At 43.2% G+C, this 26,681-nt stretch overlaps 3 protein-coding genes across 11 annotated transcripts in view; 2 read left to right on the top strand and 1 right to left on the bottom strand.

Moving 5' to 3' along the window:
• The window catches only part of ttyh1 (tweety family member 1), a 30,698-nt gene extending 20,879 nt beyond the window's left edge, over positions 1-9,819 (top strand). Inside the window, exons 8-16 of one of the 9 annotated variants that reach the window (XM_045718806.1) lie at positions 2,140-2,215; positions 2,357-2,412; positions 2,695-2,787; positions 2,906-2,998; positions 3,092-3,231; positions 4,765-4,932; positions 7,213-7,291; positions 8,280-8,402; positions 8,640-8,779. In XM_045718806.1, the coding sequence (XP_045574762.1) occupies positions 2,140-2,215; positions 2,357-2,412; positions 2,695-2,787; positions 2,906-2,998; positions 3,092-3,231; positions 4,765-4,932; positions 7,213-7,291; positions 8,280-8,330 (756 nt within the window). In that variant the 3' untranslated portion in view covers positions 8,331-8,402; positions 8,640-8,779. Of the gene's footprint in view, positions 1-2,139; positions 2,216-2,356; positions 2,413-2,694; positions 2,788-2,905; positions 2,999-3,091; positions 3,232-4,764; positions 4,933-7,212; positions 7,292-8,279; positions 8,403-8,634 lie in introns of those variants that run through there. The other 8 variants (XM_045718807.1, XM_045718805.1, XM_045718808.1 and 5 more) reach the window with 8 other exon arrangements.
• Positions 9,820-9,898: 79 nt separating this feature from the next.
• Positions 9,899-12,170, bottom strand: josd2 (Josephin domain containing 2). The gene is given in 5 exon segments (NM_001141575.2): positions 9,899-10,568; positions 10,957-11,151; positions 11,415-11,540; positions 11,784-11,912; positions 12,148-12,170. Coding segments are annotated over 4 exon segments (552 nt in total). The 5' UTR covers positions 11,906-11,912; positions 12,148-12,170; the 3' UTR covers positions 9,899-10,459.
• A 3,636-nt stretch (positions 12,171-15,806) lies between these two features.
• On the top strand, positions 15,807-21,876 carry ube2s (ubiquitin-conjugating enzyme E2S). Its single transcript, XM_014201698.2, has 4 exons — positions 15,807-16,294; positions 17,651-17,798; positions 19,787-19,977; positions 20,166-21,876. The coding sequence occupies exons 1-4, from the start codon at positions 16,292-16,294 to the stop codon at positions 20,517-20,519; spliced, it is 696 nt and encodes a 231-aa protein (XP_014057173.1). The 5' UTR covers positions 15,807-16,291; the 3' UTR covers positions 20,520-21,876.
• Positions 21,877-26,681: the final 4,805 nt, after the last annotated feature.

Here is a 26,681-nt window from a genome sequence, read left to right as displayed (position 1 = left end):
CCAAATCCATGTCTTGGAAGTTTGTCAGGAGAGAGGGGCAGTGGGAGGGGAGACATTTGTGTGTGTGTGTGTGCGCACCCTGTGCGCGCCCCTGTGTCTATGAAGGAAGGTTGAAAGGCTAGGACTGGAGGGAGAGGGGTTCAAGCAGACCAGTGTCATGTGGAGCTGGCTGGAGACGTCTCAGAGCCCGTCCAGCGGTCCACACAGAGCCCTTCTGTCCCTGGCCACTGACAGACAAACAATGACCCAGCTGTGGGTCTAAACTGCCCTGGACCGACTCTCTCTCTTTCTGTGTGTGTCTGGGTCTCTCACTCCCTCTCCTGGTCAGCCTGCCCCTTGCTCTGTGTCTGTGTGCCTGCAGCTCTTTTTACATCGTGGCAGTCAGGAGGGAGGAAAAAGGGAGGGATCGATGTAAATGAAAAGAGAGGGGAGAAAAGCAGGATGAGAGAGGGAGAGAGCGAGATGGAAAGAGAAACGCAGAGTAGGTCTATACAGTATGGACAGGGACAGGAGGTCTACAGAGCATAGAGAGGGACAGTGGGTCTACACAGCATGGAGAGGGACAGTTGGTCTACACAGCATGGAGAGGGACGGTAGGTCTATACAGTATGGAGAGGGACAGTAGGTCTATACAACATGGAGAGGGACAGTAGGTCTACACAGCATGGAGAGGGACAGTAGGTCTATTTTTTTTTTTTTTTTTTATTTTTTTTTTATTTTTAAACCTTTATTTAACCAGGAAAGGCTCATTGAGATTTAAAATCTCTTTTTCAAGAGCGTCCTGGCCAAGATAGGCAGCGCCAAGTCATTACAAAAAATTAGACAAACAACATGAAAAACTACAAGTAATCTAGTAAAAACCTATACAGCATGGAGAGGGACAGTAGGTCTATGCAGCATGGAGAGAGACAGTAGGTCTATGCAGCATGGAGAGAGACAGTAGGTCTATGCAGCATGGAGAGGGACAGTAGGTCTATGCAGCATGGAGAGGGACAGTAGGTCTATGCAGCATGGAGAGGGATGGTAGGTCTATGCAGCATGGAGAGAGACAGTAGATCTATGCAGCATGGAGAGGGACAGTAGATCTATATAACATGGAGAGGGACAGTAGGTCTATGCAGCATGGAGAGGGATGGTAGGTCTATGCAGCATGGAGAGAGACAGTAGATCTATGCAGCATGGAGAGGGACAGTAGATCTATATAACATGGAGAGGGACAGTAGGTCTATGCAGCATGGAGAGGGACAGTAGATCTATACAACATGGAGAGGGACAGTAGGTCTATGCAGCATGGAGAGGGACGGTAGGTCTATGCAGCATGGAGAGGGACAGTAGATCTATACAACATGGAGAGGGACAGTAGGTCTATGCAGCATGGAGAGGGACGGTAGGTCTATGCAGCATGGAGAGGGACGGTAGGTCTATGCAGCATGGAGAGAGACAGTAGGTCTATGCAGCATGGAGAGGGACGGTAGGTCTATGCAGCATGGAGAGGGACGGTAGGTCTATGCAGCATGGAGAGAGACAGTAGGTCTATGCAGCATGGAGAGGGACGGTAGGTCTATGCAGCATGGAGAGGGACGGTAGGTCTATACAGCATGGAGAGAGACAGTAGGTCTATGCAGCATGGAGAGGGACAGTAGATCTATATAACATGGAGAGGGACAGTAGATCTATGCAACATGGAGAGAGACAGTAGGTCTATGCAGCATGGAGAGGGACAGTAGATCTATACAACATGGAGAGGGACAGTAGATCTATGCAGCATGGAGAGAGACAGTAGGTCTATGCAGCATGGAGAGGGACAGTAGATCTATACAACATGGAGAGGGACAGTAGATCTATGCAACATGGAGAGAGACAGTAGGTCTATGCAGCATGGAGAGGGACAGTAGATCTATGCTGCATGTGATTCACTCAGTAAGTCAATAGAGCAGGCAGTGGGCCACGCGCTGCAGTCAGATATCTGAGGAGGGAAGTGTGTCATTCAGTCAGTGTGTCTCTGTTAACTTTTCCCTTATGATCTCTCCCTCCATTTCTCTCCCCCTTCACTTCTCTACCTCTCTCTCTCTATCTATGTCTTTCTTTCTATATCCCTCTGTACCTCTCTTCCCCCTCTACCTCTATCTGCATCTCCAGGCTGTCAGTGACTTCTGTACAGATCCCAACACATTTGTGCTCAACTCCACCCACTTCAACTCTGGGACCAGCTCAGGTACAGTAGTGCATCGCTGCACACTAACAAAGAGTCTCTGATCATTTCATTCATATAGCCATTCATTTTGATGCTGAAATGCCCTGACACACTGTATTCATTGCTGATTGATGGTCTGCTGCTGTCCTCTGTCCTATCCAGACGTGTTGGATTATTACCTGACCTGCAGCAGACGTATGAACAGCCCATTCCAGCAGGTAGTAACTGTTCTCTGTAGATGCTGTGTCTCACGTAGTGGTGTTAGGGGATCAGGGTTTCAATAACACATGGACTCTTCTGAGTGCCCTGAAATGAGTGGGCTGGACCAATGTAAATATATGGGGGTTAGTATTATTTCTGGGCAGCTCTGTAATTCCAACCCTGGTGGCACTGATATAGGACAGTAAGTAAACTTGTATTTTCTGATAGGTACTGATCAGGATGTTTATAGATTATACAGTGTTAGCAAAGCAATATTTTCAATGACCTGTTGTCTGCAGCTGCTGACCCAGTCACAGAGGGCCCTTTCCAGCATCCACACACACCTATCCAGCCTGGACCGGAACGCTCTCCCACAGGTCCCCAAGGCAGAGGTACGTCACACTGGGCCAGGGTGCAACCTATGACACAAAATGGCTTCCAAATATATAAAGCACAGTGACATGTTTATGAAACTAAGTGTGATATTATCCTTACCTATTGTCATTGTAGAAGTCACTCAGGGAGGTTCAGCAGATTCTCAATGCCACAGAGGGCAACTTTCACCAGCTAGTGGCTCTACTCAGCTGTCGAGGTCTCAACAAGGTAGGCCTAGTGTTTAACATGGGGTGTAATGGGCTCTGGTGTGTTCTTGCTGTTTTCTCAAGTCTTTTTGCTCTTTCTGTCTCTGTTTCTTAGGATTATATTGACTCTTTGAAAGGCCTGTGCTATGACGGGATGGAGGGATTGCTCTACCTCTCCCTCTACTCTTTCCTTTCGGCTCTGGCCTTCACTGCCATCCTCTGTTCCCTGCCTGGCGCCTGGAGAAGCTTCCCCAGGTGTGTGTGTGTGTGTGTGTGTGTGTGTGTGTGTGTGTGTGTGTGTGTGTGTGTGTGTGTGTGTGTGTGTGTGTGTGTGTGTGTGTGTGAGAGATATGTTATTGATGTCATGATGTTGTTGCTGAAGTTTTCTACATCATAGTTGAACATTTCCTCTGAACATGCTCAGCAGTAAGGTAAGGTTGTACTATATTGAGGTGCATCTCTAGGTGTGGGTTGACGTACTGGATGGATATGTAGTTCACTACTGTACCTCCAGGTCTGTCAGAGCTTCTGTCTGTCTGTAGTAAACAGCTTCCAACTGTGTCACAGCCAGAAACATGAAGGGAAAAACAGATTAAGGGATCAACAAGGGGATTATTTTTTTCTATTTGCGAGTATCGATGTAAAATTAACAGGACGTCTGTATTCCAAAGGACATTGCTGAATGCACCATCCCAAACCCATACATTTAACAGATAAAAAATATATATATACAGTACTGTGCAAAAGCTTTAGGCAGGTGTGAAAAAATGCTGTAAAGTAAGAATGCTTTAAAAAAAATAGACATGTTTAATAGTTTATATTTATCAATTAACAAAATACAAAGTGAGCGAACAGAAGAAAGATCTACATCAAATCAATATTTGGGGTGACCACCCTTTGCCTTCAAAACAGCATCAATTCTTCTAAGTGCACCTGCACACAGTTTTTGAAGGAACTCGGCAGGTAGGGTGGCCCAAACATCTGGAGAACTAACCACAGTTCTGTGGGTTTAGGCAGCCTCAGGTGCTTCTCTCTCTTCATGTAATCCCAGACAGACTCGATGATGTTGAGATCAGGGCTCTGTGGGGGCCGTACCATCACTTCCAGGACTCCCTGTTCTTCTTTACGCTGAAGATAGTTCTTAATGACTTTCACTGTACGTTTGGGGTCGTTGTCATGCTGCAGATTAAATTTGGGGCCAATCAGATGCCTCCCAGATGGTATTGCATGATGGATAAGTATCTGCCTGTACTTCTCAGTATTGAGGAGACCATTAATTCTGACCAAATCCCCAACATTTGCAGAAATGAATTGATGATCATTAGCACCTGTTTGGTATAATTGTTTAATCATACACCTGGCTATATGCTTACAAATCCCTGACTTTGTGCAAGTGTACCTACAAGAATTGATGCTGTTTTGAAGGCAAAGGGGGTCACACCAAATATGGATTTGATTTAGATTTTTCTTCTGTTTGCTCATTTTGCGTTTTGTCTGTTGATAAATATAATCTATTAACATGTCTATTTTTGAAAGCATTCTTACTTTACAGCATTTTTTCACACCTGCCTAAAACCTTTACACAGTACTTTATATTATTATTTTACTTTTGTTTTCTTTTCTTGTACAGTAGAGTAAAAGTACACAGATGTTGTGTCTGTCTTCCACACATGAAGAGTGTGTTCCGTATCTGTTCCATAGGATTTAAAGGTTCATACAAAGTGTTACCAAAACCCCTAATTGTTGTTCTCATGAGTTCTCCTCTCCCCTCTCTCCGACGGGCGACAGTGATTCCGAGGAGTATGAAGACTCAGACAGCGAGAGCGAGGACCCCTTCACTTCCCATCAGGCACGTAGACAGCCGGCCGTGGGGTCTCAGCGAGGGGCCTTGCCCCCCTTCTATAATTACCAGGGGGCCGGGTGGACTCCTCCCTTTTCTAGCGCGCCACCCCTCCCGTGAGTAACACAGACACACAGACACACAGACAGACAGACAGAGTTGCCTCAGAGAGACCCCCCGGGAATAAGAGGAAGTTGCCCCCAGTCACTGATCTAAAGTCAGTCCCAACTGAAGCCAACAAGATTAGGACACTCATATAGGCCTAGTATAGAGTAGTGGAGTGTGCATGAACACACACAGACCTACTGACTAAGTCTGCTATGTTAACGAGCATAAGTAAAGGATAGGCACAAAACAGAGACACACAGAGGTTTTAGATGCACAGCTTGAAAAGACACACATATTTACTTCACCACACCCTGTAATGTTAGCATACATGAACACACGGCAAACGTTTGACATTGGGAATACATTGGATATAGTTCTACCTCACACCCACCCATACATGTACAGTGATGGAGTAGTCAGATTCACTCTGCCTCCATATAGACACATACGGATAACTTCGTCAGGGGAATCAAACACACACACAACATAGACGGACACACAGACAGGTCCACTGTGGACTGCAGGGTAGACAGAGAAACAGACACGCAGACAGGGCTACTGTGGACTGCAGGGTAGGCAGAGAAACAGACACACAGACAGGTCTACTGTGGACTGCAGGGTAGGCAGAGAAACAGACACACAGACAGGTCTACTGTGGACTGCAGGGTAGACAGAGAAACAGACACACAGACAGGTCTGCTGTGGACTGCGGGGTAGGCAGAGAAACAGACACACAGACAGGTCTGCTGTGGACTGCAGGGTAGACAGAGAAACAGACACACAGACAGGTCTACTGTGGACTGCAGGGTAGGCAGAGAAACAGACACACAGACAGGTCTACTGTGGACTGCAGGGTAGGCAGAGAAACAGACACACAGACAGGTCTACTGTGGACTGCAGGGTAGGCAGAGAAACAGACACACAGACAGGTCTACTGTGGACTGCAGGGTAGGCAGAGAAACAGACACACAGACAGGTCTACTGTGGACTGCAGGGTAGGCAGAGAAACAGACACACAGACAGGTCTACTGTGGACTGCAGGGTAGACAGAGAAACAGACACACAGACAGGTCTACTGTGGACTGCAGGGTAGGCAGAGAAACAGACACAACTCCAGAAGTCTGTCTTTCTGTGTGTCTGTCTATCGGTCTGTCGCGCCTTCCAAGACAGACATAGACCGGTCCGATCGATCACTCACAGATCTTGAGTGTGTTTCAAATGACACCCTATTCACCATATAGTGCACTACTTTGGGCCAAGTGTCCAAAAGTAGTGCACTATATGGGGAATAGGGTATCATTTGAGACACGGGCCTTAATACTGCGGAGATATGAGGCTCAGGTTGACCTAGGTAAAACTCCATCACTCCCACCCACCATCCACACTGTGGTGTCCAAGTCTCATGTTATCAAGTCTCTCAAATTACTCTCACCTCTCTCTTTCCGTCTCTGTCCTTTATTATTTCTTTATCACTCTCTCACTCTCTCTCTGTCTTTCTCTTCCTCTCTTTCACTCTTTCTATACTTTGCAAGTCCAGTTAATGCCCTAAGAAGTGTACTTTCCTACGTTATGCCTTAGCATGTAGAACATAACTAAATGCCAAGTCCAGTTGTTGTATTCAGGTGCTGTAAACACTGATCGTCAGTGGCCCTAGCCTAGATCTAATAGTAACAGTATCATGACCAAACTGCCCAGAGTAAAGTAACTCAGATTCCAGGTTCCCAATAACCAATAAGAATGCAGTGGACTCCTGATAAATGCTCTGGTTTGGGGCCGTCTGGAAAGCACGCACTAAAGTGGAGCATGTGGACATCCAGAGCAATTAAAAATGAATGTATTTTGAATTGGGACTGGTGAAGTCTCAAGTTTTAAGTTGCAATGCACGTACACGTTGTACACAAATGTGCACTTCATCATTGTACATGAGTTTGCATTTCCCAAAGTGCACTTATCAGGAGTGGACTGTGTGTATAATGTCTGTGTCCCCCATGCTGAAACCACCAGCTATCCCGCTGCCTACGTAGATGTAGTGCCCTAATAACACTAATGCCACCAGTTATAAGGAGGTCCGTTTCTACATCACCATTTCGCTAATCGCTCTTCCTCCCTTTTTCTTCCTACCCCACCTCGGTTCCCTCCTTTGGTCCACCTCCCTCTTTTCGTCTTTCTCAATGTGTCTCATCCATTTTTCCCCTCTCTCTCACTCATTCTCCACTTCTGCTCCTCTTCCTCCTCTTCTGCCTTCCTCCTTTTCCTTTCGTTTCCTCTCTCTTTCTGTCTCTACACAGGACTCCAAACGTTTCCTCCAATGGCAACCCTGGCTATGAGAGCCTAGCCCTGACTGACAGGCAGTCCCCACCCCCCTCTGTGAGTTCCTTTGTATTCGTGACATCCTAATCTGTGTCATTTGTCATCACTATGCGTGTAAACCGTCCCTCGAGGTGTTATTTGCCTGTACGTTTGTCGTTAGTCGATAATCAACATTCTGGATCTAACTAACTGGTGGTGGTGATGGTAGTGGTGGTGATGGTGGTGGTGGTGGTGGTCTAGGTGGTGATGGTAGTAGTAGTGGTGGTCTAGGTGGTGATGGTAGTAGTAGTAGTGGTGGTCTAGGTGGTGATGGTAGTGGGGATGGTGGTGATGGTCTAGGTGGTGATGGTGGTGGTGGTGGTGGTCTAGGTGGTGATGGTAGTAGTAGTGGTGGTGGGGATGGTGGTGATGGTAGTGGTGGTGATGGTAGTGGTGGTGATGGTGGTGGTGGTCTAGGTGGTGATGGTAGTAGTAGTGGTGGTGGGGATGGTGGTGATGGTAGTGGGGATGGTGGTGATGGTAGTGGTGATGACGGTTGTGATGGTAGTGGGGATGGTAGTGGTGGTTTTGCTGGTGATGGTCAAGGTGGTGATGGTAGTGGGGATGGTGGTGATGGTTGTGATGGTGATGGTAATGGTGATGATGGTAGTGGGAATGGTTGTGGTGGTGGTGGTGGTGATGGTAGTGGGGATGGTTGTGATGGTGGTGGTGGTGTGGCTCCAACCTCACAGGACCCTGTAGGCCAGGAGTGTAGGCATGGGTGGGCCTGGGTGGTGTTGGCCCATCCAAATTTCTGCAGGCCCATCTACCAACTAAATTCTGTCTACGCACCTGCTGTAAACTGGCATTCTTTTTTTATTCAACTAACCTAAAGTATGTGTACTATCGCTTGAATGGGAAAGCTCACTTTCTGCCCCTAACAACTAACTCCATCGGTTGTCACCTCTCTGACTTTGGACATGCTAGAAAGGACGTAAATACAGTGCTTTCTGACCACAAACCTGAGACCTAACCCTAACCATTACCCTACCTTTGTCCTTTCTAGCATTACCATCCCAGTTCTAACTTTTACAACAGTCCCTGGTGCTTGAGGTAGAAGTTGCCTCCATCCACCTCTGATCTGGGATCAGATTACCTGACACCCATTCCTAACCTTAACCATTTGGAGGTAAAGACCCTGGATCAGTGGTTGTGAATAACTTCTACCTCCTCTACCCCTGTTGTTAGGGGAATAATGTGACCATGTGAGTGCTCATCTTCATACATGAGATGATTTTGAAACAAATTTGAATAATGGAGATTTCTTGTTGTTTTCTTGTCTCCCTGCTCTCTGCACACCCTCCTCTGTGGATCTTCAATGGCGGCTCCCCCATATCGAATCAAAATGCTGTTTCTGAAAGTACAGTACTCTCCCAGCATGCTGACTGGTTACGGGGGTAGTCAAACACACCCCAACTCCGCCCATTCAAGGAATCTGTATTCACGATAATTTTGTTATGTTTAAAAAAGTATTGATTTTCTTGGTTTTCTTATGAATGGACACTTTACTGAGATTAAGAAAAAATAACTAATCCCGAAAAATGGAGCTTTAGATGTAAATTAAAGGTGTGTAACGTCAGTACCAAAAAGGTTGAATGGCCTGCTGTAGAACCTCACAGTAAGCTAATGTCAGATAGATACAGTAGGTAGCATGATTATGAAGAGGTCTGAACCAGGTTCACTTGGTCAAAGTCACCCCTTACAATCCCCCTTGTCTGTCCAGTGTCAAGTTGCGCGGCGAGCCAGAATGGTATTGACGTTACGACATTGTAGTTCTATATTTTTTAAATGTAGCATCAATTTATTTTCACGTTTTTATATCTATATCTTGTTGTAGAGAAACACTGACACGTAGAAACAAAACACATTTTTGGTTGAATGAATATGCAGTCTCCTCACTTGGTATTCAACGTGCAATTTTTATTTGATTTACTTTTTATAGGTGAAAACTCTGTATCTCCCTTGTATTACCTTCTGATACTACACATTTCACTGTTGATGACATTATCTAAATCAGGGATGGGCAACTCCTGTCCTTGGGGCTGGAGTGGTAATTAAACTAATTGCATTCTAAACTGAAGATCATGATTAGGTGATTATTGGAGTCAGGTGCAGAAGGGACACCAAGTCCCCAAGGACTGGAGTTGCCCATCCCCTCATGAAACTTTGCTCTTAAAAAGAACATTCAAGAGAGGGCTATAGTACCTCTTTGTAGGCTGAATGGAGAACTACAACTCCCATCCAACCTCGAGACCATTAGAACTACAACTCCCATGCAATGACAGCAGGCACATAGCAATAAAACTCCTGCCACTGGTGCTGCAGTAGCCCTACCGTAAATAGCAATAATAACTATATAGCAGTGGGTTTCTGGGGTCTCTATAGGATGTTATGTACATATGTGATGTCAGATTTCATTGAACACCCTCCTTGCCTACTGACCTTGTTAACCCTTGAATTGCGTTTGTATGGTATAATCAATGCTCCTTTTGAATGGCATCCTTTTTCACTCCAGAGTCTAATATAAATAAAATAATAACAAAGAATAAAGTTTGTCCTTGTTTAAGTCACTCAACTGTGAATGAACTGTACTGCTGAACCTCTGAAAGACAACGAGATATCGTTACATATAAATAACATTTTCTTTATATCCTCTGAGTGTGTGTGTAGTTTGAGCACGTGTAACAGAAAGACAGTGCTCCCATTCACTTGGATATGCATAGTTAGATGTAGACACAGACAGAACACAAACATAGAAGCATTATTTTCACACAGTCAGGTGTCAACATGACATCCAATACCTCTTCTGTACCTCCTCAGTGCATAGAATAAAGACAAACCAGTTCTAACTGGTCTACCTCGACAGTGCAGTGCATAGCTGCGGAAGAAGGACGAGAGAGAAGGAAAAAGATAGATGCAGTTGTAGTGTAGAAATCCAAACAACAGCCAGTAAACTGTTACAAACAAGCCATTTGGGACAGAAATCCCTCGTCATCTTAAATTCTCTTTGGAACTTCGTGTGTGTAAGAGTGCCCACACTCCTCAGCAACCGGTAATGCATTTCCTGAAATAGTTACTTTTTGTTAAGCGCCTCTTGTTTTCTAAAATGTTATTTGTTTTTTCCAGAATAGAGCAAAAGTTTGAGTCCCATGCTGAATGAATGAAGGAATGCCCAGGCCAGAGGAATCACTTCCTGAGGTCAGAGTTCAGCCAGGTTCCGTACTCCTCCACATCCCTCCTCACAACCAGGAGCATCTCTGCCACATCCGGAGACAGAACTTCACTGAGAAATGTACTGAGAGAGAGAGAAGAGGAGTGTGGTGAGAGAGAGAGAACAAATGGGAGAGTGAGAGAGACTGGTTTACAAGAGTGCAAACTGTAACAAACAGACACTGTGGTAAGCCCCATGTGACCACTCCTCTAACAGGATGAGATCGAACTCGGACTAGTAGTCTACCACAGTCAAATTGTGGGCTGCGTTCAAGAGTTCCTGACAGGGTAACTATGTAAAAAAAAAAATTATAGCGAAGGACATTTCTGTTCGCAAACAATTAGCATGACAAGTTTAGCATTTGCATATTTTTGCATTTATCACTATGAGCTGTAAAGTTGGAGATACTGTGTCTTTGATTAGGAGTTGTACAATACATGTCTGCATAGTCGTCATCCCTCCCTTCACTCACCGGAGATCTGCTTCGTTCCCGATGCAGACAGGACTCTTTAGTTTGGAGTCGAGGTTGTAGTAGTGTCCATTAACCTGGCGCACTGCAAGCCAGTGCCGCCGCTTGACGGGGAGGGACACAATTCCGAGAGAGACACGTGACGGAACGTTCAGGATGAACCCCTGGACCTTGTCAACACAGAGACTCTGTACTGTTCTGAGGGAGAAATAGAAAAAAGGGAAGGAGATTTTGGGTTAAAATCAACAGAGCCACAGTGGTGGTGAAGGGTAGGAACAGTGATGAACAGTAGGAGTAGACAGAATCTGTGGCGAAGTTTCCTTATCAGTAGATTTTCTTTGGTCAATAAAACTAGGTATTCATGACCTGTAGCAGTACTTGGTTGGATTTATTACACAGGTGTATTTCATTGCCAATCATCTCTTCCGAATCTGTCTGGCCCTGAGGTATTGAAGTCTGACCTGCGTTTGTCCCACCATACTGCAGCCAACTCTCTGCTCTGTAGGGCAGCCATGATGACGTTGACGTCATAGTTGCCTGTGCCCAGCATCGAGCGGTGAGGGTTCACCACACATTGTGGAGCTAGCCTGGGGAGGAAGGGGAAAGAGGGGAACATGGTAAAAACAGATTCACATGCTCTTGGAACTCATGGAGAAAGTGTGGTGGGTGCTCTTTGGATCACAGGCTAATAGCAGTACTTGATGATTTACATGCAGAGATTGCATATTGAAGAGCCTGTGTGTTCATTGACACAAAGAACCCTGTTTAGCCAAAACACCGCCCCCTAAAGATGACATTACACACTCATCGCCTGACCTAAGTGACCTCACCGCTTGCAGATGTCATCTGCTGTCTCCTTGGTGAACACTTGTTCTTGCAGAACGTTGTTCAGAGCATGAATGGCGCACAACTCCAGTCGCTGCTTCTCATGGAATACCTCTCCTTCGCTCATAATAACCCTGTTGATAGACAAAATACACAAAACATAAGCATGTTGACTGCAGCTGTTCAATACATTGTTGAATATGAACTTTCAACAAAACAGTAAAAAGGAATGAATGAAACACTTTCCAAGGGAACAAAACATTTGCTATCTCCTCTGTAATACTCCAGAAAAAAAACACGTCCATTTGAAGTCCAATAGAATGCTTAATTTCATTCAATTATTAGCTAACTAACTAGATCAGTCTTTACCGTATTGGAAGTTGTCCGCAGTGTAATGGTCAAATAAAGCGGTTTTTCAAAGTCAGTAATAGCTCCTCTGGTGCTCTTATTCCACGACAAACAAAATAATAAAATGTACCTAGCGTAAACGTAAATCTATTATACATAAACTTGTTGATTGTGCGATTTTACGCTCACAAGAACATGCTAGTGAACTCTCTAGTAAGAATGGGGGGAAAACCGGAAGCATGATTGTTGTTGTTCAACTGTCACGCCCCGTAAATTGGAGCGAGCGTAGTTTTTGTCCTCGCTGAATTTCTCTGCAACGCGCATCAGGCTATCCAATCAGTGATTAGTGCGCGCTGAAAGCCAGGAACTATGCGTGGTGCCAGCAAAGATGGCGCGCCTGGAAAAGCCCATAGACTTAGATAGACATCGCATCATTGTATATGTACTATTATGGCGTTTGTGAGAGCAGGGGCAGCGCAATTGAGGGCATCTCCATTTTGAAGTAGTACATTTTCTATGATTTGGTAAACAAACTGAATGTGTGGATACCACTGAGATATAATAAGAACTGAAGACTACATCCAAGATGTCCGCCTGTTGTTTTCAAGGTAATCTACTCACGTTCGCATAGGTTGATTAATTTCATGGACGTCTATATCTGGGATTACCATCGCACAAGGAGCAGCGCAAGCAGTGATGACGTCATCACATCATCCAAAAACAGACTGGACATTTGATTAATATAAAATGTTAATATCTTCGGCTGTGAGTGATGGATTTCAAAGATGATGGTACAAAAAAACTAAAAAACACATGTTTTATTTCTTTGTATTATCTTTCACCAGATCAAATGCGTTATGTTGTCCTACATTAATTTCACATTTACACAGACTTCAAAGTGTTTCCTTTCAAATGGTATCAAGAATATGCATATCCTTGCTTCAAATCCTGAGCTACAGGCAGTTAGATTTGTGTATGTAATTTTAGGCGAAAATTGAAAAAAAAAGTCTGATCCTTAAGATTAAACTGTGGTACAGAAGCAAAACTGGAACCATGGCCTCTTGGTGCATACTGCCACCTGGAGTGCGTTGTTTGAACAGGTATAAAGCTTGCCGATTTACTGCCACCTGCAGTTATGGAATGTTTGTTCACAAGTATAATGCATTGGCTGATCCCTCCTGGTGACCTGGTTGGAATTATGTGATCCTTCCTTAACCCATAGGAAGTCCCACCCAGTGACTACTTCAAAATGGTGAAAGTGCTCAATGGCGCTGCCCATTCTAAAATAGACATTTGGGCACTAGAGTCCTCTATCTATCTCTATGGGAAAAGACAAACATCCCGTCCAAATGAGCGTGCCTTAGTATAAACTGTTTAATGTAAATACTTTATTGTATTTTTACAACATCGCAATTAACAGCCATAAAAATCAAATTTCAGAAAAAGTATTTGCATATGACACAAGCAATCATGTCATTAATCGAAAACCATTTTCTGATTGCAGAGAGGAACACAAGGGAAAATGTCTGTGCTCTGTTTTCCTACAAATAATTCGAAGAAAACATCCAGAACAGAATCCAAAAATAAAAACACGCAGACAATGTAGTGATGAGGCGCTCTCTAGTGGTCACTAGAAATACTGCAGGAAAAAGTCTCAGTGGGGGTGGAAGGCCAAAACTTTCCCTTCCAAAATGATGGATACTAGGAATAATTTAAATGTAATGTTACTTGGAATGTACCTTTTCAAATCTCAGGTGTATCACTGTATCTTGAGGATGGCATTAATAATCACTCATCTACATTCATTTACTTTTAAATAACAGGCAATTTTCTGTCTGGCACATGGTAGGCACTTTCCCACTCTGGCCTTTGTGACCATAGTTCTCAGGATGGTTGGTCAGGGCCAGGGGCTTTCAAATTCAATCTGAGTTTATGTCCCCACAATCACACATTGATGTCAGTAGACTGGGGTTGGCAGGTTGTGATGTTTTCTGTTTTTTGTTTGTACGGAAGCAACACTTACATTAGATTTGCTGTGAGCTGTAAAAGTTTCCCCCATGCAAGTAATACATGTGATAAGAGTCTTACAGGTACAGATATTTAACCCCTTATTATAATGTTGGATGCCAGTGCTTGATGGTTTGGTACCTTAACCATGAGCAAATAAATGTTTTACCTCATGCAACAAGGGGTTACGTACCCGGGTTTTATTGTGCTGCTCACCAAAAGTCATGAAGAGTGAAAAGGTGATTTGTGGAAGATCCTAAAGAATTATGTGGACAGGTTTGAGAAATAGCTACATTTGTTGTAATGCCTTGGAATGGATGGCGTTATGTGTGAACATTAGAATGAAGACCATATTGTTACACAAAGTTGCTGTTGTAACAATTCCCAAGCATATCTAACATTTTGACTAATAGTTCATGCTTCTGATAGCATCGAACGTTCTAAATTCTCTCTGATTTGTTGCATTCTAGCCTGGCTGCCAACTCTGTGTCTCTGCTCAGCTATTACATTCCACTCCTTGCCAAAGCAAATGACAGGAGAGGCAAGGAGTTGAATGTTAGCTAAAAAGACTGGTACCTCGACTAGTTGTATTCAATTCAAATTAAATCAAATCAAATTGTATTTGTCACATGCTTCATAGACAACAGGTGTAGACTCACAGTGAAATGCTTACTTACGGGTCCTTTTCCAACAATACATAGTTAAAGATCAAATAAAATAAATACAAATAAAATTGAAATAGTAACACAAGGAATAAATATGCAGTGAATAACGAGGGAGTACCAGTACCGAGTCAATGTGAAGGGGTACAACGTAATTGAGGTAGCTATGTATTGTACATATAGGTGGGGGTAAAGAGAATAGGCAACAGGATAGATAATAGACAGTAGCAGCAGTGTATGTGGTGAGTGTGAAAGTGTGTGGCCAGTATGCAAATGTGTGTGTTTGGGTGTAAGTGTATGTGAGTGTGCATAGAGTCACTGCAGGGTTGCCATTTGATTAGCTATTTCGCAATATTGTTTACAAGTCTTATTTATTATAACTAGGAAAGTCAGTTAAGAGTAAATTCTTATTTACAATGAGGGCCTAGCTTCCCAAACACTAACGACACTGGGCCAATTGTGCACAGCCCTATGGGACTCCCAATCACGGCCAGTTGTGATACAGCCTGCAAACGAACCAGGCTCTGTAGTGACGCCTCTAGTACTGAGATGCAGTGCCTTAGACCGCTGCACCACTCAGAAACTTCTTTGGTTTGGGGGTAGAAGCTGTTCAGGGTCCTGTTGGTTCCAGACTTGGTACATTGATTTGATCGGTACCACTTGCGCCAGCAGAGAGAACAGTCTTTGATAATTTGTTAAGCCTTCCTCTGACACTGCCGTCTATAGGTATATTGTATGGTAGAGTTGGGTTCACTAGGGTTAGGTTATATTGAAGTTTAGAAAAAAGTTTATATTGTGTGCGGCTGTCTGTCAAGATGAAGGCCTACCCTCTGGGTGGGTATGAGTTTTTCAAACGCACCTATGGCTTGGAAGCATTTTTGACATTCTCGACTTTGGATGGCTGGTGGAAATGTCAAGTATGATGACGACAGACCCCCTACGATATGTGATTGGTCTTGTTGGTTACGAAGTTTGTACACGTGTTGTATGGCTAAAATGCCGATTGGTCAAGACAACACAACACAATTTCATTTGGGAGACGTAGTTGTGTTCCGTGTCAACGAAAATAGTAGCTGGCTAGCTACTCTAGCACTTGGCCACCACATAATTTTGGCTAAAAACACTTTCTTCCAGTAACTCGCTTCCCTTCACTGTATACGTTGTTTACCCCAAAAAGCAGGCTGTTTTTAGCAGAATAACGAACTGGAGTTTACGTGCTATCAGTGTATATGAACTTTTGAGGAGAAGGATTTCAGCTAGCAAGCTGCAGCTGGCTAACGCGTTAGCATAACTTGATCGCTTGCTTGGCCATTCAAGATCTAAGTAGTCGGCGATAACTGCATTTATTCATTTATTTGAGGTGTCGTGGACCACTTTCTCGTCAATCAAGCATACGCTGCAAGCATTTATTAGTTGCTAGCTACCGTTGCTATTTCGACGAGGATCACAGAGTTAGTTAGCCCCAGTCACCTGAATAGTAATATTCTTCGGAAGACATGGTAAGTTAAAATTGTTTACAAACACTTTCATAAATGGATACAATTATTGGTTATTTAGCTAGCTAACAAAGCAAGTCAAATTGTTTGCCAGCTGTTTAGCTAACGTTAACTAGCTAACTACAGTAACGTTACTTAGCCGAGACCTAACTTAGTTAGCTAGTTAAGTTGGGTAGCTAACGTTAGTTGGTTGTTTGCTTGCTATAGTTAACTAACTGGCGTTAGCTGATAACGTTAGCTACGATTTTATTTTGCAGGCTAGTTCAGTGTTGACACTTCTCCCGAACACAATTTAAATGGCAAACTGTCCACCATAAAGATGAATGACTAACTTCTACACGATTGTCAGCAAATTAACTATCATAACGTTAGGACACCCCAAAGTTGGCGTATGTAGCTACCTATGCAAGTTTGCTAGCTACCTAATGATGATTTGGCTGGCTAGCTACCTAATGTTAGCTTATTAGCTAGATATCTTATTTCCTCTCATTTAGCTAAATTGATGAGCTGTAATAAGAACTACAATGTGTTACACGATTTGGCGATTTAATGGTACATTAGCTATTTGACTTGACAATGTGAACTAGTCAGTAATTTTAGCCAGCAATGTTACCATTAGCTAGCTTTCGGCTAACTGTTAATTCGCTAGCTAGCTACAACCTAGCCATTCTGTCTTTGTCAAATAAAGCTAACTTGATGTCCGTTTTGTATGGCTAGAAAATGCTAATACAATATCTTTGACCGGTTTGTACATTTATCAATGAGGTAAACTGCCAGACATTGGCTGAAATCGCAGTTGTCAGTTGTGACACAGCTTATCCACTGCACTCTCATGATGATATTATTACCACCTGGCCTGTACTGTAGCGACTCAACTCCACGATTTACAATGGAGTTGAGCAGCGACTCGTGTGGGCAAACTGGAGGTCCTTAGTCCCATACAATTCCGTTTTTATCAAAAACGTCTGATTATAGCATCCAAAGAATAGCCCGCAATTACACAGAATTGTGGGCTATTCTTTGGGTGTTGAAATCAGTACTTTTTATTAAAATTGATGTTGTGACTAAGGAGCTCCAGTCTGTTCACACTAATCGCAGCTCAACTCCATCATAAATCGTGGAGTTGAGTTTAATCGGCTACAGGCCTAAGGCTTATCAGACAGTAGATGGCTACATTGATTCTGAGCAACCATTTTGGTGACAGCTTTACTGAAATTGTCTCTTACTGAGATTTTCCTGTTATTAATGTGTTTGTGATCATGGAACCCACACATACCATATCTATAGTATTTACCATATTTGCACCTTTCTGTTGGTAGTGGGACAGAATAGTAATGTATGTGTGTGCCCCATTTATAGAACTCCAATGTAGAGAACTTGCCGCCCCAGGTTCTGCGTCTGGTGTACAAAGAGGTGTCTGCACTAGCTGCAGATCCCCCTGAGGGCATCAAGATCTACCCCAGCGAAGAAGACATCACAGAACTCCATACAGCCATCGAGGGACCAGGTAACGCATACCTCTGTGTCATGGGAAATGTTTTGTCTGCCTAGGGAAGCTGTAATGTAGAACATGCTGGGGTTGACATTAAGCTATCAAAGGTGCTTGTCCATTGGGCAAGTACAGGCAAAGGTCATGGTCACTTGCCCAAAAAACGAAAATGGTCTTTTACACGTACAAATGTAAAAAATGTGAACATTGTTTGAATGAGTCAGCACACTTATGCCACTATTCAAACCCCTTTTTGCATAAGTTTCATGGTAAATCTGTAAAGAAGTTCCCTTAAGGCGTCAGCATGCTTCAGTTCGGCTGGCGGGTAGCCGAAGTTGGCTAGGCGAACCAAACGAGTGTGCTCGCATACTCCCTTAAAAGACCTTCGCTTGGAAAAACAAGTAAAAAGCAGAAATAGTATTGTTTGTCCATTTAACGCCATAGCCAGTATACACTTCCTCAACATAGTCAGAATTAATCTAAGATAACTCAAGAAATCTGTCAATAGTTTTGACGTTTTTGACAAGGATGTTTGCAGTATTTCGCAATGAAACATTTTCATGAAAACGAGTCGTCTCTCGTTGAATGACAACCGACTTCACTGAAGAATCCCTACTGTTGGCCAATCACTGACAAAGGGGTGTAGACTTCGGTTACTGACTCTGGCTACCAACTTTGGCTTGCCGCAAGAAAAAATGTGCGCCCGAAGAAAAAAAAAAAAAAAAAAAAAAACGTACCGAAGTCCAAAACTAACAAAAATGGTGCAAAATATTGTCTTAATATATGCACAAACTCTTCCGAACTGTTTCGGCTGGGAAGCATGCAGACGCCTTTACTCTGACAGACTTCTGATGAAAAGGGTTAAAGTATGAAGTAATGATCACACATGTAAAATCCTCCATAGAGGCATGAAATTTAAGTCTCTGGTACTTTTGTGTACTTTTTAGACAATAGTTCTGAAAGTAGCTCTCAGCAGCCAAAAGTGGTACATGGAAATTGCATACTATCGCTCTGCTGAGTATCTTTTTGACTCTCACTCAAATGGTGAGGAGCTGAAGCTCATTGTCTGAAACTAATTGCTAGGGGCTGGCCCACGTGGGGTAAAATGTAGGGGAAATGGTGCAGCACAGCTTCCAGAAAAGTCGCTTTCAAACTCTAGATTTCGTGGCTAATTCAGGTTGGACCTCAACTATGCTCAGATTACACACTGGCTAGCTAACACACTACTAGAGGCAGTTGGCACAAAGGCCTAAACATTTTATTTAGTTGTCCAATCTTCACTGTCTGAACTGGAAAACACATAGGCCTACTTGAGTTGCAAGGTAATTTGTTAAATTATGGACTCCTACCGCCATTTGAGCACTGACATTTGCTACCGAAACGTCTTTCTCATCAATATCACTGCACATTTAGCCTACTCCTGTTTTAACAGGGTGTAATTAGCTTATTGGCTATTTGCCTTCATAAAAACAATGTTTTTGTTACATATGTCCATCTGACCTATTCTAAATGACAGACTAGCAGTTTGCTAATAGACCAGATGCATTTATTTTTTTCAAATCTGCAGCTCGTAGTTGGAACACGTTTCCCTACTTTAATCAACCAGTCCATTTTGAATTTGTGATAAAGCTGTCGTGATTTGGCAAAGAATGTAGCTTGTCTACAGTTTGGTTTGTGTATCCCATCTGTTAGATGCATTTTTCTAAGCAGTAATTTCTATAGTCTTAATGGGAGCTTGGGTGCACAACGCGTTTGTGTAGAGGGAGCGGTCGGATCTGAATGGAGTGAGATGCGTAATGCAGGTGAAAGAGAATGTAGGGAGAACTGTGTGATCACTGTGTGATCGCTTATGCACATGAACAAATGGAACTCGAGTCGACGTGAATGAGCGCTAGTCTTCAGGACAAAAGGCAGATTCCACCTTACCGACTGTTGAGTTTACTTGCCCTGGACAACCGGTAATGTCAACCCCTGCTTGATGTGGTTTATTTATTGTGCTTCAATAGAAGGAACCCCGTTTGCCGGGGGTGTTTTCCGGATGCGCCTGGTCCTGGGGAAGGACTTCCCTGCTGCACCACCGAAAGGCTACTTCCTAACCAAGATCTTCCACCCTAATGTGGGCCACAAGGGAGAGATCTGTGTCAATGTCCTGAAGAGGGACTGGAGGGCAGAGCTGGGACTCAGACATGTATTACTGGTAAGAAATATTTAAGCATCTCTATGGGTGCTTCTTAATAATCCAAAATAGCAATGGGTGAAAGAAAATATTGTATCTGGTTCATTTTATATTCTTAACATTTTGTATAGTCATCTCTGCTTGGTTCATGGAAACCCTTGAAATATACCCTGATGACTCACTGGTGTTCATTCTCTCTCTCCCCTCAGACTATCAAGTGCCTTATGATCCATCCCAACCCTGAGTCGGCTCTCAACGAGGAGGCGGGGCGTCTGCTCCTAGAGGACTATACAGAGTATGCGTCCCGTGCTCGCCTCCTGACTGAGATCCATGCCATGGGGGGGCACGGGGGGACGTCGGGGGTGCCCCAGGACCCCGCCGATGGCCCCCAGCCCAAAAAACACGCAGGGGACCCTACCAAGAGGGCGATGGGGTCAGGGGTTGCCCCCTCTGCTGCTCTGGGTAACGGAGCCAATGGAAGCAGTACTACCTCCAGCAGTAGCAATAGTAATGTTGTAGGGAAGAAGAAAACTGATAAAAAGCGAGCGTTGAGACGACTCTAATGCTGTTTGGAGTCTTCTCTCTCTGTGTGTGTGTGTGTGTGTGTGTGTGTGTGTATATATATACTGAATATTGTTCGTCTTTCCCAGACTCTTTCTATCCCCCTGACTCTGTACTGTCCCTTTTGTACTCATTGCATCTTGTATCCCTGTTCATTCCTTATTGCCATATATTCTCCCAATCCCCTGTGGATAAATCCATTTGCATTCAATTACTTTTTGACAGCACCCCTTTTTCATTTGAATGAAACCTTCCATACGTATTTGTCTGTTGTAGAAGTGCTCAGAAAGTGAGTTTTTGGACCTGAATGCCAAAACATAAAAGATAAATGTGCTCAAAGTTGACCCATTTTGTGTACCCCACCACACAATGAGACATCCATGTCTACATCACTGGAAAAGATAAACGCTTGAGATTTGATATATTTTTAAAGCTTGCTAACAGAGTTGTCAGACTACTTAGTAATTTCTTGGTTGGGTGGGGTATGCAAAATGGGGCATCTTTGAGCACCTTTATCTCCTGAATGTTTTTGGCATTTAGGTCCAAAAAGTCACTTTCTCACCACTTCTTCCATGGGGAAAAAATGTATGGAAAGTTGTTTAAACAAAAGGAATGTTGTGGAAAAAGTGACTGAATTCAAATGGGTTCACCGCTGTGTGTGTTAGTTCTCTCCATGGTTCCTCACTGTCATGATCTGAGAGAGGTTTTATTGTGTTTCATACACAGCACTAATGATTGTGTGTGTCATACAGTAGCTACCTAGCTCAAGACTGTTTGAGCTTCAGTCTGACTGAGCTTCAGTCTGACTCATCTCCCCTATCTGAAATTAGGCTTCTTTCTGTTCAGTGTTCACTAAACAAAATGTCTTAGATATTTTGCAGAAACAGAAAATGCCTCTTTCTTTCCCCACCCCCTTCTTGACATGGCTCCTGTTGCTGAAATGGTACTGTGTACTGCCCAGCTAGCCTCGTGTTGGGAAACTGGTGAGATGTTTTGTCATGTCTGAGTTGAGTTACCTTATACCAAATCAGGTTGTCGGAAGGGAGTCAGGATAGAGGACTTATTAGAAGATTATGCAATGTTTTTGATTCATAGAGTGAAACACAACATGATGAGATGGGGAAGCAACAATCAGCAGTTTTCCTAGAAAATGTTCGTCTAGTAGTGGTCGAAATGAGATGGACACGAAGGGAGCAACATTTGGTCTGATTATTACTTCAAAAAAATTATTTCACCCCTATTGTTTTGTAAATGTTTATCCCCATGTATGACTATTCTGTTTTTGCATTTTTACAAAATTGTCATTGTTTATTCATTGTCCGGTATTTGCCAGAGTGGTTTTAAAGTGACATGCCTATATTCAGATGTCTTGGTGCCTGTATGAAGTAGGTTATTGTCCATACAGGATTAGGTTAGGGTGCAGGATTGTGCATATCATTGATTATTAATTATATCCCATATATAATTATGGATATTTATATGGTCTTAGCGGCACATCTGGTCTTTAGTACTAATTTGCCAATAGTGTACCTGTGAACCTTTTATTGTTAAACGTTTTTCATTTGATTTGTATGGATCAAATACCTGCTCCGGTCGTATGCACTGTCCAGCTCCTATCCTGTTCCCATATGGGCCAGAATTGGGGAAAAAACCAATGTATTTGTCAATAGGGAAGCCTCACCAGATTTGATAGAAAGGACCTCCCCAGTCGATGCGCTCCTCTGGCTGGGTTTCCTGGGCATGTTTTCTCCCTCTGATCTAAATGCATGTTGGCGCCTACATTTCCCAGGGAAACAATCAACAGTTGTCTTTTACTTCGGTGGGAGAAGGTGCCTGGGAAACGGTCATTGTGCAAAACTTAACGGGTGGGTATTTTTGTGTCCATTTTAAGTTATTTAAATTAATAAATTAGAAATATTTGGGAAAATTTTGAGAAATGTATAATTTAGTTATTTCTTCAGTGTTGGTAAGATATTGAACATTATGGTGTGAATAGCATTGCTCTCTGTGGTACAGTAGTATAATGACAGGGAAGGGAGAAATCAGATTTTTAGGGAGCCCCCAATATAGGTTGTCTATCTGGGGCATATTTAATAGTAAAAACAGGATTCATTTCCTCCATCTGTAAAGGTCTGAGAACACAGGATGGGTGAAAAAGCAACAGGGGAGATGAGTTGGAGGGAGCCGCTACACTTGAGCTCCACCCATTGTGTCATGAATTCCATACACACCTGTTTAGTCTAGTGGAATGTGCCCCCAGCAAGCAGGCTGTCAGTTGACATACGTAATGAAGGGTTCCTTCCTCTGGCTTGGCTGCAGTGAGCAGCATGCAGAGCAACCAGCTACCCATCTGGGTGGAAATAGCTGCCTGACATCCTGGTAATTGCCCTCAGACACCTGGGTGTTGGGCTGGAGGTGACGCTAGGAAACCTGTTTAGAAAGGTTTTTCACCTTCTAGTCCCCCTCTGTGGAAAAGTTGATTCAACCGTCTATCGGAGTACTCTACCACCTTGACGATTATGGAGATAGAAAATACGGAGTGGCTGCGGATCCAACTTTTCTGGCCCCATCTTCCCCACAGCTGAAGTTCCCAGAGCTTTTGCTCGTGTGGAATTCTCTACTTTACACACAGTCTTGGCTTTACTCATAAACAACAGGCTACTGTTGCGACTGGCGCTCGTTTAGATAAAGTTAGATCAAAGCTGAAACAATGTCTGCAAAAACACTGATACTGGTCTACATAACAGAACCAAAAATAATAGCGTATGTTACTGTGTAATTTCTTATGAGATTTTTAGGATGATTGTACAAATGGTTACATTTTTCTACAACACAACATCGTGCGCATTAGGCAAAATATTTTATTTTATTTTGAACTAAGCACAGCAAGGCTATGCTACAGTTTGTTAACTCCGTCTGCTTGTTGACACGTTCGCTCACTACATAAAACAACACTAGGGTACTTCCTAACTACACTGTAGAATACTTCCTAACTACACTGTAGGATTCTTCCTAACTACACTGTAGGGTTCTTTGTAACTACACTAACTCAATAAGATCTAAATATGCATATCCCCCTGAAACAGATATGTTTGGTATGCAGATGCTGCATGGATGTTTCACTGGTAATACTTGAATTATCATACAAATGTGAAGGGAGGTTCTTTAGGAGTAGATCAGAGACTGTGTGTAAAGTACAGAATCTTGCACATGCACAAAGGCTTCGGGACCTTTAACTGTCGGGAAGAGAGGTCCAGAAAAGTCTTATCGACAGCCACTGCCTAGAAAATGGGTGTGTTCGGGCGGTAAGCCAAACGAAGCCGACTAGACGAAAGTCTTCGGGTGAAGTCTGGGGAGGTGCATCTGCAACAGCTGAAAGTCGGACACTAGTGGTTTTCCAACCGCAAGGCTCAGATCAACATGGCAGTGTCAACATAGCTGCTGTTTGCAAAAGTTCTTCAGAATAAATGTAAAAGTTTATCACACACTCACAAACTGAAAACATAATGCGTGTACATTTAAATGATTAGAAAGTATCTTATCACTTTCATTTGTAACCCCTGGAGCTTTAGAATCGTGGCAAGTTGGTAATGTCTGGTCACGTTCGAGTGGGTCATTCAAAAACACCCTAACGATTGGTTGACATAGTGCCTCCCACAATACAGGTGATGGCTGCATGGTGCAGGTGATGAGAAGCAACTGCGGCGACTTCTTCAAAAACTGCATGACGTTTGATCACATGATTTTTGTAAGGTTCATGCAGTCGACATGTAGGCGCAAGGCAGACCATTTTTATCACTAATGCAACATACTTTTAAATGGTAGTGACCAACAATGGTCACGATTTGACAAAAGTGATCCACTTGAACGTGCCCAACTTTACATAAATCATGTGAACAAAGGTCATGAAGGTTTGACTGCAGTCGACAGTAAGTTTCTGCAGATGCTCTTCACCAACTTCATCCTGCAACCATCACCTGCATTGTGGGAGGCTCTATTGTCAACCAATCATTACGGGTTTTTTATATGACCCACACCAACGTGACCAAAGACATGACTGAAACAGGAACCAACTTTGCCGCAAGTCATGTATACAGTGGATATGTACAAATTAATGTGATATTTGAGGCTCTCCTTTGCCAATTGATAGTATAATGTACACACATAGTGGCAAGAAAAAGTATGTGACCCCTTTGGAAATGCCTGGATTTCTAAATAAATTGGTCATAAAATTCGATCTGATCTTCATCTAGGTCATAACAATAAACACAGTCTGCTTAAACTAATAACACACAAACAATTATATGTTTTCATGTCTTTATTGAACACACCGTGTAAACATTCACAGTGCAGGGTGGAAAAAGTATGTGAACCCTTGGATTTAATAACTGGTTGACCCTCCTTTGGCAGCAATAACCTCAACCAAATGTTTTCTGTTGTTGCGGATCAGACCTGCACAACGTTCAGGAGGAATTTTGGACCATTCGTCTTTACAAAACTGTTTCATTTTAGCAATATGATGTTTGGTGTGAACCGCTATCGAGGTCATACAGCATTTTCAATCGGGTTGAGGTCAGGACCACTCCAGAAGGTGTATTGTCTTCTGTTGAAGCCATTCTGTTGTTGATTTACTTCAGTGTTTTTGGTCATTGTCCTGTTGCATCACCCACCTTCTGTTGAGCTTCAATTGGCAGACAGATAGCCTAACATTCTCCTGCAAAATGTCTCGATAAACTTGGGAATTCATTTTTCCGTCGATGATAGCAAGCTGTCCAGGCCCTGAGGCAGCAAAGCAGCCCCAAAACATGATGCTCCCTCCACCATACTTTACCGTTGGGATGAGGTTTTGATGTTGGTGTGCTGTGCCTTTTTTCTCCACACACAGTGTTGTGTGTTCCTTCCAAACAACTCAACTGTAGTTTCATCTGTCCACAGAATATTTTGCCAGTAACGCTGTAGAACATCCAGATGCACTTTTGCAAACTTCAGACGTGCAGCAATATTTTTTTCTTCCGTGGTGACCTCCCATGAACACCATTCTTGTTTAGGGTTTTATGTATCGTAGACTCGTCAACAGAGATGTTAGCATGTTCCAGAGATTTCTGTAAGTCTTTAGCTGACACTCTAGGATCCTTCTTAACCTCACTGAGCATTCTGCACTGTGCTCTTGCAGTCATCTTTGCAGGACGGCCACTCCTAGCAACAGTGCTGAACTTTCTCCATTTATAGACAATTTGTCTTACCGTGGACTGATGAACATCAAGGCTTTTAGAGATACTTTTGTAACCCTTTCCAGCTTTATGCAAGTCAACAATTCTGAGATCTCTTTTGTTTGAGGCATGGTTCACATCAGGCAATGCTTCTTGTGAATAGCAAACTCACATTGTGTGTTGTTTTTTATAGGGCAGGGCAGCTCTAACCAACATCTCCAATCTTGTCTCATTGATTGGACTCCAGATTAGTTGATTCCTGACTCCAATTAACTTTTGGAGAAGTCATTAGCCTAGGAGTTCACATACTTTTTCCAACCTACACTGTGAATGTTTAAATGATGTATTCAATATAGACAAGAAAAATACAATAATTTGTGTGTTATTATTTTAAGCACACTGTGTTTTGTCTATTGTGACTAAGAGGAAGATCAGATCAAATGTTATGACTAATTTATGCAGAAATCCAGGTAATTCCAAAGGGTTCACATACTTTTTCTTGCCACTGTATATTTTCAGTGTATGAGTGTGTGATATGGGGGTTGGAGACGTGTTTATTTCGACATTATTAAGAACAACTTTTCTAAGCATTGGCAACACTGCCATGTTACACTGAGCCTTGCTGTAGGAAAACCACATCAGTGTCCAACTTTTGGCTATCGCAGATGCACCTCCCCCAACTTCACTCCTCAACCTTCGTCTACAGTCGGTTGCTTTCGCCTTACCACTCAGACGAACCCAATATCTGACCCTGCTGTATCAGTGGTTGGGGACAATGTCTGTATTCTCTCCCCTTTGCTGGCTTCTGCCAGCCCTTTTTACCCACAACCTAATACTGTTCTCTCTTTCTGGGATTTGCACAGCATGGGTTTTTTCATTTGAGAAAACATTTCAGGCTGTTCATAGAGGTACAGGGCTATTATTGTTTTCTCTTATTATCTGCGAGGTTTAACA

The sequence above is a fragment of the Salmo salar genome, chromosome ssa05 (assembly GCF_905237065.1).
Source record: "Salmo salar chromosome ssa05, Ssal_v3.1, whole genome shotgun sequence".
Lineage (NCBI taxonomy): Eukaryota > Metazoa > Chordata > Actinopteri > Salmoniformes > Salmonidae > Salmo > Salmo salar.
Note: the sequence above shows the minus strand (reverse complement) of the source record. Positions and strands in the feature narration are given on the sequence as shown.

What these genes read in the sequence shown, in the direction of transcription:
- ube2s (XM_014201698.2), top strand. An exon ending in TACAGCCATCGAGGGACCAG is followed by an intron (nt 17,799 to 19,786) that starts GTAACGCATACC and finishes GTGCTTCAATAG; the next exon opens with AAGGAACCCCGTTTGCCGGG. An exon ending in GACTCAGACATGTATTACTG is followed by an intron (nt 19,978 to 20,165) that starts GTAAGAAATATT and finishes CTCTCCCCTCAG; the next exon opens with ACTATCAAGTGCCTTATGAT.